The following is a 17,764-nucleotide window of genomic DNA, read 5'->3' as shown; positions in this document are numbered from 1 at the left end:
CAAGGTCAAACAGCCTTAAAAGCTACAAATACACATACAACCATTATTGTAAGGAGAGATGCCTAAATATGAGATAACATATTGAAAAATATACCTTTGTAAAAGTGACAGGAATACTAGCATCCAGTTGAATATGGTCTGCAAGTTCAGTAAATTGCTGCTGCTGTTTCTGTAATGTTTCGAGTAACCTGGTAATCTCCTGTTTTGCCAAGACCACTCTGCAGTCATCCTAGATAGGAAAAGAGGAAAATCTTTTATGTTCCACAGAATATTTTTTATAAAGGGTAATTTGGTTTGAAAGATGAGATTGAACTGGCAGGCAGCTTATTTTTTTAAAATTTAAAATTAATGCCTTTTGCTTTCAAGTAATAAACCTTTCTAGAAATATTCATTTTAATGGTTTCAGATAACGGTAACAAAAAGCACAGACAGCATAATGCTGGGAAGAGTTGGATTTAAATCCTGGTTCTGATCTTTACTACCTATGCTACCATAACCAAATTATTTATCTCTCTGAGCTTGCTTCCCTTTCTGTAAAGTAAGGCCAATAATATTTGTGCTACTCTCCTCACAGGGTTGTTATGAAGAAAGGGCTCTGTAAATTTTAAAGTTAACAATAAAAAGTTAAACTATAAACTATATAAAGTTAACTATAAAAGCATACTTAATATTTACATACAAATATTATTACATATTATTTACATATGAAGATAACGAGATAAACTCTTCCTCGTCCCTGCCTCCCCCCACCCCCTCGCCCCCCATCCCAGAAGTAGGACATTGTTTCAGGTTGTATTTCTAGTCATATCTGTGTTGATCCAACAAAACGGTAGCCCAGAGATCCAAACAGAGCTAACGGGGTGGGCAGTCCCAAAGCTGATCATGGACTCAGCCCTGCGCCCAAGCCAACAGTCTGGAAGTCTCCCAGAGGGACTGGGAACCTGGCATCTCAGAGCAATAGAGCTGAAGGGAAGACAGCTTTGCAGTGCAGGGATACAGAGCAATTTTGGACTCATCTCCAGTCCAGGTTAGGAATTAGGGGCCTAGAGCATGAAATCTACCCAAACATAGATTGCCCAAAAGATCAGTTAAAAGTCTCAGAACAAATGATATGAGAGTAGTTTCTAAAGTTTAAAACATTACAGATGAAATGAAAAATAGAGGAAAGAATTGGAAAACAAATGAAAGCCATGGAAGAGAGACTTTGAAAGAGAACAGCCTATCATAAAAACTTAGTAAGAGATTGTCTGAAAATTAGGATGGGACAGATAGAAGTTAATGACTCCATGAGACAATAAAAAATATAACAAAATCAAAAGATCAAAAAAATAGAAGAAAATATAAGGTGCCTCTAATATAAAAAACTGACCTAAAAAAACAAATCAAGAGATGACCAAAAAACCCCCAAAACCTGGATTTAATATTTCACAAAATTGAAAGAAAATCACCTAGATCTCTTAGAACAAGAAGGTAATGTGAAAATAGAAAGAATCCACCAGACACCTCCTGAAAGAAACCTCAAAAGAAAGCTTTCAGGAACATCACAGTCAAAATCTAGAATTTCCAGATTAAAAGGGAAAAAAATACTACCAGCTTCCATAAAGAGTTTAAGTACCAAGAAACCACAGTTAGGATCAAACAAAGTTTAGCATACCACTATAAAATAATAGAGAGCATGAAATTTTATATTCCAAAAAACAGAAAGATATAGGCTTACAACCAAGAAACCAACAAAACTGAGTATAATTCTATGACAGAAAAGAGTGGAACTTTAATAAAATGGAGGATTTCCAAGCATTCTTGATGAAAGATTGGAGCTAGATAGAAATGTTGAAACACAAAGGAGTCAAGAGAAACCAAAAATGTAGCTACAAATGAACCAGCAGAAAAATCTTCATGTTTAACGATGTAGTTAGTATTTGCATTCTATGGGGATGGGGACACAAAAAAGGAGAAGCTACATGAGGAATTTCTACAAAAAACATCAGACAGAAGCAAAATATTCAACTTGGAAACACCAGAAACAAAACAAATATACAAAAGTTAATAAGGATAATTACAAAGGAAAGACTAAGTAGTAAAATAAATTACCTTGCGAGAGGTATTTTTTTAAAAGAAAGAAAAAGAGTAATCTGCAGGCGTTTCAAACAAACGTAGGAAGACTTGTATGAAATCATACAATACAGAATGAAGAAACTGTAAAACAATTTAAAAATTAATGATAATGTAAAGAACTCTGATCAATGCAACGACCACCCATGATTCCAGAAAACTTGTGATGAATCACTCTATACACATCCTGACAAAGGGTGATGAATTCAAAGTGCAGAATGAGGTATATACATCTTCAGAAATGGCTGCTGCGTGGAGATTCATTTTGTTTGGTCGTGGATATCTGATAAAAGGATTTTATTTTTCTTTTTTTCCAAACTGGGAGAAGAGGTTGGGGGAAGCAAGCAATGGAGTCTCCAAAATAAAGAAGATAAAAAGGAAAGTTTCATGTTAAATTCACTATTAATTAAAACCAGAAGTTAAGCTACACAAAATAGAAATTTAGTTTAATATTCAACCTTATTTTCCTGTCTACTCTGTATATGGAAATGTTCATTTTTTTGTGTTTAAGACTTTTTTTTAAGTAAAAGGTCGTGACCTATAGAGTATTTTAACAAGTGAGATCAGAAGCAATAAAAAAGCACAAAAGGAGATACAACTGTAAACAGAATGTAAAGGAAGAGAACTGAAGCTTCTGCCCTTCTAGGGGCACCGTGAGATTTACAAATCTCCCACCAGCCCCTAAGAGGTTTATCAACGTATTTTGTGGCACAAAACTTCAGAATAGGAAGATATACAAATGGAGAGAGGAGAGAAATAAAGAAATAAAAAAGAATAGATGACCTACCATCATTATGTCCATGGATGAACACTGAAAGGATGATGGCTCTTATGGGAAAGTTGGAGAAGAGAGAAACTGAGACTGGGGGAATGAAAAGGAAGGGCTCAACCCAATGGTGGGAAAGGGAAGGGAAGAGAAGTCCACTGAAGAGCAATGCAACGGTGAAAGAGGAGGATACTTACAATGGAAGATGCGGACCTCGTGGTGGGTTAAATTTAGGGGGTGGAATCAGTACACTGGGAGTCAATCTTCTCTGAGAGGGTGCTGTGCCTCCCTGGACTACCTCATGCTCCAAGAGAAGAGACATGCCAGCTCCTAGGGGAAACTGTCACCCAGAAAAGAGGAGGGGGATGATGATGGACAATAGGTACAGAGATAAGCTATCAGGGCCAATGGAAAGATAATTACTACAGGGAGAGGAAGGAGTGTAGGGGTAGAAGTGCACAATTTGGGACATAAGGTAATTTATACCATGGTGAAGTGCTTTTACCTACATTACTTCCCTCACAAATGAACACTTCTAAGAATGAGGTACAACAACAAAAAAAGGAAGAGATCATACGGAAATCTTAGAAAATCAATAACAGGAGATGCTTAAAAGAGAAGGACCTTAAATCTGTTACTTCAGAAGTGTTAAAAAAACCCCAACAACATTAGGAACACAAAAAGATTAAATAATCAGAGAGGAAAAATTCAAAATAGCTAATATTTATATGGCACTTACTATATGCTAGGTACTGTGCTAAGCACTATGACAACTATTATCACATTTGATACACACATTTCTGGTGGGTGGTTGCTATTATCTGCATTTTACAGATGAGGAAACTAAGGCAAACAGATTAAATGACTTTCCCAGGACTACAAAGCTAAAGAGTGTCTGAGACTGGATTTGAACTCAGGTCTTCCAGACTTCAGGCCTAGCACTAGCAGCCTTAATAGACAGGAAGGTAAAGGAATTAGTAAAGAGAACATAAAACAAACCTTTTTTCAGAAACATGCACAAAAAAAAGAAAACTAATAAACATAAGAAACTGAAGGGGAAGTGAGGAAGTGGATTCTGAACTAATGGCTTAATTTGAAGAGGAAAAAACAGATAATTACATAAATAAAAGAAAAACGTAAAACCTCAAAATTAGAGAAAGGATTTTTATCTTTTCTACTATATAAGTTTTAAGGTAATTTTCTGAAAGCAGAGTCATCAACTGTGGAACAGCTAAACAAGCTGTGGCACAGGAATAAAACAGAATATTACTAGGTTTAAGAAATTATTAAAATGATGACTATAAAGAAGCAAGTTAAGAAATATTAACTAATGCAAAGTGAAGTAAGCAGGGAGACAATATATACAATGACTACAACAATGAAAAGGAAAAGATCAGCAACAAGACAACTGAAAGTACATGCTGAGAAATCGTAATCACCAGGACCAGCCTCAAAAAAGAGATATGAGAAGACACCTTTCCCAGTTTCTGTGCAAAAGATGAGGTGACTAGGAGTGTGGAATATTTGCATCAAATATTCCTGATATGTTTTTGAAATACTGGTTTCATTAAACATTTTTCCTTCCTCTTAGTATCTTTATAACAAGGGATGACTTAATGGAACAGGGTAGAGGAAGAAATGTATGTGATATAAAAATAAGCTATTAAGAAAGTTTAATTTTTAAGAAGATTATAGACTGACGACTATATTTAAACTACATACCTGTTGCAAAGTCTTTTCACAGTGGAGACAGGCTGTTGAAACCTGCGACAACAATATAGTCATGTCCTCTTGCTGCTGTCTCAGCCAAATCAGTTTCTCTCGAACATGCGCATCAACAACACTCAGTGCCATTTCTTCCTGACGACACAGAGTTTCATGTAAATCAGAAAAATAGGCTCGGACACAGGATCGAGCGTTTTCTGCAGTACCAGGTACCTATGTAGGAAATTAGATTTTTGTGGTGGTGTGCTGCTACTGGTTTGGTGTTTTTTTTTTTTAAATAATTTTTGCTTTTAAGACTTTTTTTAAAAGGTGAAATTTTACACACTACAGGATCTTATTTTTAGCCAGTCCCCATTTACCTTAGCCCAATTAACATGGCTTACATGTTACATTGTAACACTGTAATTTTCACTTCTACTACAGTCACCCTCAATCCAAAGATACCATTTATCACCTCTTCCAAGTTAAAGGAGGAGGCGGAATCTTACATGTTCTGTGTGGGCCATTCCAATTCCATCTTCCACAATTTGCTCTCCCCCTTCTATGTGCTGAACAATTCCAACTAATTTTCTGGAATAATCTGAGATTTCTTCAGTAAAAGTTCGTATGCAGTGAGCCATGTCTAAAATTGATGCTCGGATCTGGTTTGCTTCTGGTTCCAATACTGAATGCTATAAAAAGCAAAATGAAATTTGTGCTGAAAAGACCAAAAATATGATTTAATTACATAAAAAATTTTTACATATCATGATCTATATTGAAAAGGACCACAAAAACCCCCCATGATTTTAATAATGGAAGTGAACAAAAAGAATGAGGAAAGATATAACAAAAGTTCACATATTTACAGAATCTCAGAGTTGAAAGGGTATCCACAGGTCATCTTGTCTAAACTCTCCCTACCTCAACAAGAATTCCCCCCAAAGTGGTCATGCATTCTATGTTTAATGTTTCTCAAGAGTGCAACCTCCCCAAATAAACTGGTTCCACTTTTGGATGTCTATAATTCTATCTAGCAAATCTATAGATTTTTCTTATATCCAACCAGTATTTTCCCTCTTTGTAGCCTTTCTCTTAGATCTGCAATGCAGAGATCAACAGAATCAATATGGTAACAGGAGATCAACAGAATCAATCTGACAACTAAATCCTTTCAAAACTTGAAGATCCTATAATTGCCTCCCTAAATTTTCCTTCTCAAGACTATTCATACCCCACACCTTCAGCCAATTATCATGTAGCATAAACTCAAGGTCTTTTTGTAACGTGATTTTTTTTTAAAGGTACAGTTTTTATTTTTTATTCTTAGCTTTTTGGTGAGGCAATCAGGGTTAAGTGACTTGCCCAGGGTCACACAGCTAGTAAGTGTCAAGTGTCTGAGGCCGCATTTGAACTCAGGTCCTTGTGACTGCAAAGCCAGAGCTCTATCCACTGTGCCCCACACTCAAGGTCTTTTACCATCCTAGTTACCTTCCTAGGGAAGCTCTCAAGTTGCTTAACGTCATTTCTACAATGTGGTACATAGAACTGAACACAAAACTACAGATGTGGTCTGACCAGGTCAGATGTGGTCTGACCAGGTCAAAGTATAATGTCACTGCATCATTAATGTCACATAGTCCTGAACATTATGCCTCTTTTAACACAAACTAAAATTACACTAGCTTTATCTGAATAACTTATAAATGTGTTCAACACCAAAAGCCAAGCCCAGATCCCTGAGGCATCTGTCTGAGACCTACTTCTAAGATGACCATTTTCTGAGCCAGGCTATTCACCTACCTTTAAATGCAAAAATCTCCTCACCTCTTCTACAAGAATAAAATGAGATTTATTAATTTCTTTAATTAGATCTAGATAAAACTATATCTATAGCATTTTCCTAATTATCAAAAAAGGACATCAGGATATTGTTATGACTTGTTTTTGGTGAAGCTGTGCTAACCTTTTATAAGCACTAGTTCTTTTTTCTAGCTGTTCATTAACCATCCCTTTATTACGTTCTAGAATTTTTCCAGGCATCAAAAACAAGCTTACTGCTATACAAATTGGTCCTCTAAGTATATCTCTCTTCCTTTCACAGTAAGATTTTCTAGAGAAAACAACATAACAGCTCTATGATTTTCTTCTACTCAATTCACTTTACCATATAGGAACGAAATCTTTACTAGACAAAGGAAGGACTGAGACAGACATGATAGGATGAAGAATATTCCTAATACATCTTTACTATGAGAAACAGGCAGCTAGGTGGCACAGTAGATATAGTGGTAGGACTAGAATCAGGAAGACTACATCTTCCTGAGTTCAAATACAGCTTCAGACACTTACTAGCTGTGTGACCCTGGGCAAGTCACTTAACTCTGTTTGCCTGAATTTCTCATCTGTAAAATGTGCTGGAGAAGAAAATGGCAAACCACTCCAGTACTTTTACCAAGAAAACCCCAAATGAGGTCATGAAGACTTAAACACAGATGAAAGACAACTGACTGAACAACATGACAGATTGCGGGATGGGTACCATTAACATCTATGTATTTTATAGATTATAAAAAATACATATAACTCAAAAGGACATGCAAGGGACAACGTGGTTCTTTCTAGGAGTTCACTCAATCTATGGGAGGGTTAGGAAGTGGGGAGGTAGCATAGATAATAATGACCCAGCAAAAGTAACTAAAAAGGAACAGACAAGGAGAATCAGAAGAGAACAGTGTCACAAAAACCTAGAGGAAATAGAATGTCCAAGAGGAGAGAGGAGTCAACTGTGTCAAATGTTGCAAATTGAGGCCCAGATCCAAGAACGCTGAGAAGGCTGAGGACTAAGAAAAGACCAACAAATTTGGACAGAATGGTTTCAGTTAAGTGATAAGACAAGGAAGCCAGATTGTAAGGAGATGAGCAGTGAGAGGAGAGGAACTGAAGGCAAAGAGCACAGATAGCTTTTTCTAGTTATTTGTCTGACAAAGGGAAGAGATACACACAAAGATTCATACAGAGCGATGAATGGGGAAAAAAACAAGTTCTCCACGCAAAGTAGCTATCACATTAATTCTCATTTTAAAAAAATAAGCAATAATACCCATCTTGGTGTTAAATTTCCCCAAAATCATTATTATACATTTTAATTATGTATTTTTTATTTTTTAATTATGTATTTTTAATAAATTTACATTGCTATTCTCAAAGAAAGAACTGTGAGAGAGACTGGGTACCAAAATTAAATGCACCTAACTTTATAAGACTGTTGGTAGCATGCACAAAAGATAGTACATGTCCATGGAAGAAAACTGAATAACAGCATGATGCTTTGGCAGAAATACTGCCCTCAAAATCTCATTTATTACATATACAACCATAAAATAACAGGAGGAAGGGAGGGTACTCTATGATGGAGGTCTGATCATTTCTTCTTCAAACAAGGAAAATGAAGCTTTTCTAAAATTTTTGTTGGGAAGCTGAGAAATTAAACTTCAACAATGACTTATCTTTACATTTGTTTTGTAACAGAATACTATTACTGCCAACCAGCTGACCATTTCAATATTTCTCTTCCCTATTCCCTCTATGGGCTGAAGGATAGGCAACTAACTGGCCAGCTGATCTTTTTTAATTTACAAAGCTACAGTAATGATAATGAAGAAAATAAATACCTTATGACCCTGGTGTTTTCCATATTCCTTGCAGACACAGCACATAAGAGGGCTGGCCTGACAAGCTTCTTCTAAACAAACAAACTCTATGGCATGCACCTGGTGCTGGGAGCACATGGTCTTCTCATGAGGCTTATCTGCCAGAGGCACACGCCTGTGCTTTGCAAGGGTCTTTGTAGAATGGGTAAGCTGGGAACACTCCGAACACAAGTGAGTAGCGCAAACAGTGCAATACATTGATGCAACATGGGCTTCATCTTCATCACAGCGTATGATGCTCTGAAAACAAAATTATGGCATTAATACATTAAAAGTGGATTCTAGTCACTAAAAACTGTATAAAATAGCACAAAATACAATGTGGCTTTTTTGGTGTAGTTTATATTGGTTTGGCTCATTCTGTAAGCTAAATAACATTCTTTTTTTCTCTGACATTAAAAAATAGCTGCACTTATATAGTGCTTTAAAGTTGGGAAAACGCTTTGTATACATTATTTTATTTGATCCTTAAAACAAATGTATGAGGCAGGGGTTGTTATAATCCCCGCTTCAGAGATGAGGAATCTGAGGACAAGAGAGCTGAAGCATCTCGTTCAAGGTTACACAACCACAAAGTGTCTGAAACAGGTCTTCCTGCCTCCTGGTCCAACATTCTATCCACTATACCACCTACCTGCCCTAAAGTTTCCTGACACAAAATTTCCACAAATATGTTGTTGATTATTTTTTTCCAAGGTAGAATTTTAAAAGTACCATAAGCAAGGTGAAAAATTATAACCTTTTAAAAAGAATTTATTTAATTGATGTAACAGACTCACAATGTACTTCAAACATTATTCTGTCATGGAGATAGGCAGATAAGGTAGAAAGAAACTGAAAGTCAATATTTTGACAAAGCAATAATGAACTTAAGACAATCTGGAATTATGCAAAATAAGTCACCAAATTACTCATACTCTTTGATCCTGGCATCCTAAAATTCTAAAACAGAAAGGCTCTACATATATACCAAAATATTTGCTGTGATGCTTTTTATGTTAGGAAAAAACTGAAAGAAAATAAAGGCTGCCCATAGATTGACCAAAAGCTGTAAAGTATGATACGTGCAACATTATTATGATATAAGAAACTGTGACTATGAGAAATGTGAATTAATGCAAAGTGAAGAAAGCTCAGAGAATATATATAATGATTATAGTAAAGTAAACTAAAACTTAATTGACATAAAATGCAATGGCTAATCTTGACTATGAAGAAAACAAAATATTTTATTCTCTGAAGAATAGATGGGATGGAAAGGAAAGATGCAGAGCAAAAAAAACAAAAACAAAACCAACAACAACAACAAAAACCAACAACCACCACCACCAAACAGTTTGTGTTCCATCAGTCTATTTTGCTTTACTATCTGGGCTAATTCTACGGGTAGGAGGTAGGGAACTAAGGGGGAGCCAGGGGGAATAACAGGAAATGACTAATGTGAAAAACATAAGACAGCAATAAAACTTATGCCTCCTGCTTCCTTCAAGCCCAGATAAAATCCCACCTTCTACAGGAAGTCTTTGCCTTCCCAAACCCCTCTCAATTCTAATGCCTTCCCTCTGCTGATTATTTTCCTATAAATCTTGTCTATAGCTTATCCGTACATAGTTGTTTGCATGCTGTGTCTCCAATTGCAGGGTGTTCCTTTCTTTGTATCCCCAGCATTTACGAAGTGCCTAGACACAGTAAGAATGACATCCTGAGCTGGAAGAGGCCTAAGAAGTCACTGATTTCAAACCCCTCATTTTATCAATGAGGAACTGAGGCCCAAATGGGTTATGTAAACTGCCCAAGGCCACAGATGTCACAAATGGCAGAGTCAGGATGTGAAACTGTCCTCTGACTCGAGATCCAGGAGCTTCTGAGGCTGAATTCTACCAGGAGGCTGGGCTAGGCTGTCACTGCCCTCTCTGGAACCACAGGGCCCTCAATGGCCACACTAGATCATTTGAGTCCCTCTTCTCTTGAGGCAACTTCCTCAAGTCAGTTCCTGGGCCACTCCCTCTAACTCTTTCTGTACACTGTGCCAACCAAGATCCTGCTCTTTCACTGTAACTTAGAACAGAAAGTTGCTCCCAAAATTATGTAATTGTGATATTATTATGGGACATTATGGGAAATATACAGTTATCCTTTCCACATCACAAACTTACCCATCAAAGTTTCAATATATTGTGGGTTGGCATAAGAAATTAAATGGGAATTCTGGGGGAATTTTGTGGAAGCCGCAGATGACACACAAAGGCCAGCAGACAACAGAAAAAGTTTAGAAACTCAGAAATGCATAAAATATATGTATAATATCAACATATTTTATCTTTTAATACCACAGTAATTCAGAATTCTTCTCTGATATGATGAGAAGGCCCAAAAAGTTTAACACAGATTTTCCAGATCACCAGGATGTTGCAACCCTAACCCCAGTGATATGAAAGGGATAACTGCACTCTGTCTGAGAAAGGTACCCAAATGAAAGTGAAATGTGAATCAAGCAGGTTCTTCCAATCTAGCATGAGCTGAGGCAACACAGAGGCTAGGAGGAGTTCTAGACTTAGATTCATGGAAACCAGTCCGAATGCTGCCCCAGACACTTATTAGATTTGTCACCTTGCAAGTCACCAAACTTCTCTTAACATCATGAGTTTCCTCATCTGTAAAATGAACTTAACAAAGGAACCTATCTGACAAAGGTAGTGTGAAAATCAATAGATACATGTAAGCATCTGCAAACCTTAATGCACTACATGTTACCTATTATCATTTTTATAATCACAGCATCTCCTATCTAACAGTCAGCTAAGCTGAGTACAGAAAGGCTTATTACTATGAGTAAGCTGACCATTAAAACACTGGCTGATTCTTTGGCTGTGGTACTCCGTTAAGTAGACAAATACAAAATTGAGCCCTGTTTTGTGTGGCCCCTTCCTGCTTTCCACAAAGAGTTCCAAGGATTATGCAGGGTTTCTTTCTTTCTTCTTTTTTTTTTAAGGCAGTTGAGGTTAAGTGACTTGCCCAGGGTCACACAGCTAGTAAATGTCAAGTGTTTGGTCACATTTGAACTCAGGTCCTCCTGATTTCAGGGCCGGTGCTCTATCCACTGTGCCACCTAGCTTCCCCTACAGGGTTTCTTTCTAAAACATTCATTTTAACTGGTAGTACGCAAAAAGTAAGACCACTGTCCAACAGTAAATAGGTTAATATACTACTGGGGTATTGAATCATGCCAATACTTGCATTCTTGCTATAAATAAAGCCAGTAAACACATATAAAATATAGCTAAATTAAAGGGCAGCACACAGGCTCACCTTGAAGGAGTATATAAAGAACCTAGTGGCAATGGTTTCATTATAAGTCAAAAGGCAATTAATATGTCAAGGAACACAAAAGCCATTTGCCTTTTTTACAACTGAATTTTAAAAATCAAACTGACAAAATGGGAAAGGCAGGCTTAGAAGTTAGTTTGTCTGAAAAAAGATCTAGGGTTCTGGTAACTGCGAGTTCAATATGAATCAAAATTATGGTATGGCAACCAAAATAGCTGCAACACACTGAGAGATAGAATGTTCTGGAATAAGGAAGTGACTGCTCTGCTGCATTAATAAAACCACAACCAGAGTTTTATATTCAGCTCTGGTGCCCTATTTTAAGGAGAAAACTAACAAAATGGAAGGCCTCCAGAACAGGCCAACCAGTATAGTCTATAGAGCCTAGAATTAATACAATATGAAGATCTGTTGAAGAAATGAGGGATGGTTAGCCTGAAGAAGATAAGACTCAACATGATTTAGATATAAAGACTGATACTGTAAGCAAACTAGGAGAGCAAGGAATAGTTTACCTATCAGATCTATGGAGAAGGGAAGAATTTATGACCAAACAAGAGATAGAGAACACAATGAAATGCAAAATGGATGACTCTAATTACATTAAATTGAAAAGTTTTTGCACAAAGCCAATGCAACCAAGATTAGAAGGGAAGCAGAAAGCTAGGAAACAATTTTTATAGCCAGTGTCTCTGATAAAGGCCCCATTTCTAAAATACACAGAGAACTTTGTTGAATTTTTAAGAATATAAGTCATTTTCCAATTGATAAATGGTCAAAGAATATGAACAGGCAGTTTTCAGATGAAGAAATTAAAGCTATCTATAATCACATGAAAAAAATGCTCTAAATCACTATTGATTAGAGAAATCAAATCAACTCTGAGGTACCACATCACACCTATCAGGTTGGCTAATATGACAAAACAGGAAAATGACAGATGTTGGAGATGTGGGAAAATTAGAACACCAATGCATTGTTGGTGGAGTTGTGAACTGATCCAGCCATTCTGGAAAGCAATTTGGAACTATGCCCAAAGAGCTATAAAAATGTGCATACCCTTTGACCCAGCAATACCACTTCTAGGTCTGTATCACAAAGGGAAAAGGACCCACATGTAGCAGCTATTTGTACATTGACAAGGAATTGGAAATTGAGGGGATGCCCATCAACTGGGGAATGGCTGAACAAGTTGTGGTACATGAATATAATGGAATACTACTGTGCTATAAGAAATGATGAACAGGTAAACTTCAGAAAAACCTGGAAAGACTTCTATGAACTGATGCCGAGTGAAATGAGCAGAACCAGGAGAAGATTTGTACACAGTAACCGCCACATTGAGGGTGACTGACTTTGATAGACTTAGCTCCTCCAAGCAACGCAAGGATCTAAGACAACTCCAAAAGACTCATGATGGAAAATGCTATCCACATCCAGAAAAAAGAACCATGGAGTCTGAATGCAGATGGAAGCATACTATTTGCTCTCCTTTTCTTTTGTTGTTTTATTTCTTCCTTCTCATGGGTCCTCCTGTTAACTCTAATTCTTCTAATGCATCATGACTAATATGAAAATATGCTTAATATGAATGTATAAATAGAGCCTATATCAGATTACATGCCATTTTGGGACGGGGGGAGGAGAGTGAGGGAGAGAAAATTTAAAACTTAAAATCTCATGGAAGTGAATAGTGAAAACTAAAAACAAATAATTAAAAAAAAAAAAAGAGAAGATCCAACCAGAGACACAATTGCCATCTTTATGCATCTGAAGGGCTATGATATGGAAGATTTGTTCTCTGTCATCTCAGAAGGCAGAAAGAAGAATAAAATGTATAATGTGCAGAGGTAAATTTAAGATTGATATAAAGAAAATGCTAAATGATTATAGCTATATTAAAGTAGAATAGGCTATCTGGAGAGGTAGTAGGTTCCCCCAATACTAGAGGTAGGCTGAATGATGCTCAGATCAGGGAGTCTTCTTCAAGTATGAGTTAGGTTAGAAGGACCCTTGGACACCTACCAACTATGACTTTACGTAATTCTGATGCTATGGGTCAAGTAAAGAAATTCTAGAAAGAACTTAAGATGTTTTAAATCAGGTCAAGATATGCCTTGACATTTGATGACTTCTAAATGAACATAGCCATAAGGAATATGATAAAAAATACGATTTTAGAGTAAGAAATGAAAGAAGTCAAGGATTTGAAGGCTACTCAAAACTCTGAAACTATATATTTAAAATATTGTCTTTAAGAAGGTCGTCATAAGGCATTGGGCATGGTAAGCATCAATCAACCCTACAAAAATTTAAATATGTCTTAACAGGACAAGAAATAATTGGTTACTGAGTTATTGTTATTACCCTGCCCCAACAAAGTGATGATGAGTCTCAATATCCAGGGAGCACAGACTTAGAGAAGGAAGGGACCATGAGAGATCAAGTCAACTACCAATCCATATACACCTACTTTCTCATTTCTATACAATTTTACAGCAATTACCTGTACAAAAATCTATTTATTAGATGAAAATATACAAATTACTGATGGGGAAAATACAAGATTTTGTTGTGCTTATTATTTTTCTTTTTTTAATAGTATCTTTTTTTCCCCCAATTACATGTAAAGATAGTTTTCCACATTCATTTTTATAAGATTTTGAGTTCCAAATTTTTCTCCTTCCCTCCTTCTTTCCCCAATCCCCTCCCCAAAATGGTAATCAATCTGATATAGGTTATACATATACCTTCGTGTTAAACATAATTCCACATAAATCATGTTGTAAAAGAAGAAACAGAACAAAAAAAGAAAAACCACAGGAAAAGAAACCCCAAAAAAGTGAAAATAGTATGCTTCAATATGCATTCAGACTCCACAGTTCTTTCTCTGGATGTGTATAGCATTTCCACCATGAGTCTTCTGGAATTGTCTTGGATAAATGTATTGCTGAGAAAAGCTACAGTCTTGTTACAGCTGATCACTATAAAATGTTGCTGTTACTGTGTACAATGTTCTCCTAGCTCTGCTCATTTCACTCAGCATCAGTTCATGTGTGTCTTTCCACGTTTTTCTGAAATCTGCCTACTCATCATTTTCTATAGCATAATAACATTCCATTAAATTCATATACAACAGCTTGTCCTGTCATTCCCTAGTTGATGGACATTCCCAAGTTGATAGACATTCCCTCAATTTCTATTTCTTTGCAACCACAAAAAGAGCTACTATAAATATTTTTGTACATGTAGGTCCTTTTCTGGGATACAGACTTAGTAGAAGCATTATTGGATCAAAAGGTATGTACAGTTTGATTTCCCTTTGGGCACAGTTCCAAATTGCTCTCCAGAACAGCTGGATCAGTTTACAACTCTGCCAACAATGCATCAACGTCCCAATTTTCCAACATCTCCCACAGTTATTATTTTCCTTTTCTGTCATATTAACCAATCTGATAGGTATGAAGTGGTACTCTCAGAGTTGTTTTAATTTGCATTTCTCTAATCAATAGTGATTTAGAGTATTTTTTTCATGTGACTACAGATAGCTTTAATTTCATCTGAAAGCTGCCTGTTCACATCCTCTGACCATTCACCAAATGGGGAATGACTTGAATTCTTATAAATTTGACTCAGTTCTCTATATATTTGAGAAATGAGGCCTTTATCAGAAAAACCTGCTGTAAAAATTGTTTCCCAGTTTTCTTTCCTTCTAATCTTGGCTGCATTGGTTTTGTGCGAAAACTTTTTAATTTAATGTAATCAAAATTATCCATTTTGCATTTCATAATGTTCCCTCTGTCTCTTTCTGGTCATAAATTCTTCCCTTCTCCATAAATCTGACAAGTAAACTATTTCTTGCTCTCCTAGTGTACTTATGGTATTATACTTCACATCTAAATCAAGTCCCCATTTTTACCTTATCTTGTTTTACAGCGTGAGATGTTGGTCTACTCCCAGTCTCTGCCATATTATTTTCCAGTATTTTCAGTAGTTTTTGGTCAAATAGTGAGTTCTTATCCCAAAAGCTGGAATCTTTGGGTTTATCAAACAGCAGTTTACTAAAGTCATTTACTACTCTATCTTGTGTACCTAATCTATTCCTCTGATCCACCACTCTATTTCTTAGCCAGTACCAAATAGTTCTGATGACTGTCTCTTTATAATATAGTTTTAGATATGGTACAGATAGGCCACCTTCCTTTGATTATTATTTGTTCACTACAAAACAGGATTTTTGTACAAAACTACAAAATTTAGTAGACTAAATTTTGACCTAGTGTTGTCACTAGTGGTCATAAAATGCACAGAGATATAAACAGAGGGAAAGGTCTTATTCATACAAAGTCATAGCAGCACTTTTTTTGTCCTATTCACTCTTTAAATTTTATTGTTATTTATTTATCTTTAGGATTCTTTTTTTTTTAATTTTGAGGTCCAAATTCTTCTCCTCCTTCTTCCACCCACTAAGAAGATAAGCAATATGATAATCAGTTATACATATAAAATCACGCAAAATGTTTCAATATTGGCCATAATTTTTTTAAAAAGAGCAAAAAAAAAAACCCCAACAAAAAAACCAAACAACCCAGACAGAAAATTATGCTTCTATCTGCACTGAGCTCATCAGTTCTCTCTCCAGAGATGGATAGCATTTTTTCTTCATCATGAGTCTTCTGGAATTGTCTTGGATCATTGTATTGGTCAGAGTAGCCAAGTCTTTATGAGTTGATCATCGCTACAACATTGCTGTTACCGTGTGCACAATTATCTCCCAGTTCTTCTCACTTTACTTTGTATCAGTTCACATAGGTCTTCCCATGTTTTTCTGAAACCATCCCCCTCATCATTTCCCAAAGCACAATAATACTCCATCACAATGTTACACCACAATTTGCTCAGCCATTTCCCAATTGATGAGCATTCACTTGATTTCCAGTTCTTTGCCACCACAAAAAGTTGCTATATTTTTGTATTCATAGGTCCTTTTCCTTCTACCTCTTTGGGAAACAGACCTAGTAGTGCTATTGCTAGGTCCAAGGGCATGCACAGTTCCAAAATTGTTCTTCTGAATGGCTGGACCAATTCACTACTCTATCTGCAGTTCATTAGTGTACCTATTTTTTCTTCATTACCTCCAGCATCTGTCAAATCTTATAGGTCTGAGGTGGTACCTCAGAGTTATTTTCATTTTACTTTCTCTAATCAATAGTGATTTAGAGCATTTTTTCCTATAATTATAGATAGCTTTGATTTCTTCTTCTAAAAAGTGGCTGTTTATATTCTTTGAACATTTATCAACCGGGGAACAGCTCTTATTTTCATAAATTTGACTCAGTTGTATATTCACTATATTTTTGAGAAATGAGATCTTTATCAGAGAAACTTTCTGTAAAAGGTTTTTCTATTCCTTAATTGTCTACAATACCTTTTAGCAAAACGTAATTTCAAAGATTATCCCTTTAAATTTTTGCTTTCTCTGACATAATACTTGCTCCCCTTGTCTTTTTTTAGTTCAGCTAGAGTATATTAGATTCTGCTTCAGCCCTTTCATTTTAACTCCATGCTGTCTGTTTTAATTATGTCTCTTGTAAACAACACATTGTTGGATTCCTCTTTCTAATCTATTCTGCTATCTGCTTCCATTTTACAGGTGAGCTCATCTCATTCACATCCACAGTTATGACTGTGTATTTCCCTCCATCCCATTTTCTTTTTTTTAATTCTTCTCTCTCTTTTTATCCTGTCTGTCTCAAAAGTCTATTTTGCTTCTAATCACTGCCTCCCTTAATCTGCCCTTCCTTTTGTCATCCCCTCCCCTTTTTCTTATCCCCTTCTTATACACTATTGGGCATGTTACATTTCAATACACAACTGAGTGTGTGTGTGTGTATGTGTATATATATGTATATGTATGTTTATATGTGTGTGTGTGTGTATTCTTCTCTTTCTGAACCAATTTCTGATAAAAGTAATGTTCAAGCATTGCCTGCCACTCTCTGACCCATTTTTCCCTCCACTGTAAAAGCTCTTCCTTGTGCACCTCTTCGATATGAGAAAATTTTCCCCATCCTACCTCTCCCTTCTGCCAATGTATCCCTCCTTCTCACCCCTTGATATTTTTTGGAGATTATTCCAATAT

The 17,764-nt window shown here is 36.2% G+C and overlaps 1 protein-coding gene across 7 annotated transcripts in view; it reads right to left on the bottom strand.

Moving 5' to 3' along the window:
• TRIM23 (tripartite motif containing 23) overlaps positions 1–17,764 on the bottom strand; it is a 100,383-nt gene that overhangs the window by 66,220 nt on the left and 16,399 nt on the right. For 6 of the 7 annotated variants that reach the window (XM_021007278.2, XM_021007273.2, XM_078153167.1 and 3 more), the window contains 4 exons: positions 8,257–8,535; positions 5,092–5,274; positions 4,601–4,816; positions 95–229 (listed from right to left, as the gene is read on the bottom strand). In XM_021007278.2, coding sequence (XP_020862937.1) covers positions 95–229; positions 4,601–4,816; positions 5,092–5,274; positions 8,257–8,535 — 813 coding nt within the window. The remainder of the gene's footprint in view (positions 1–94; positions 230–4,600; positions 4,817–5,091; positions 5,275–8,256; positions 8,536–17,764) is intronic. The other variant, XM_021007274.2, reaches the window with a different exon arrangement.

This window comes from Phascolarctos cinereus, unplaced genomic scaffold, assembly GCF_003287225.1.
Source record: "Phascolarctos cinereus isolate Bilbo 61053 unplaced genomic scaffold, phaCin_HiC Scaffold_4;HRSCAF=312, whole genome shotgun sequence".
Taxonomy (NCBI): Eukaryota; Metazoa; Chordata; class Mammalia; order Diprotodontia; family Phascolarctidae; genus Phascolarctos; species Phascolarctos cinereus.
The sequence above is the reverse complement of the archived record's forward strand: the minus strand, read 5'-3'. Positions and strand labels throughout refer to the sequence as shown.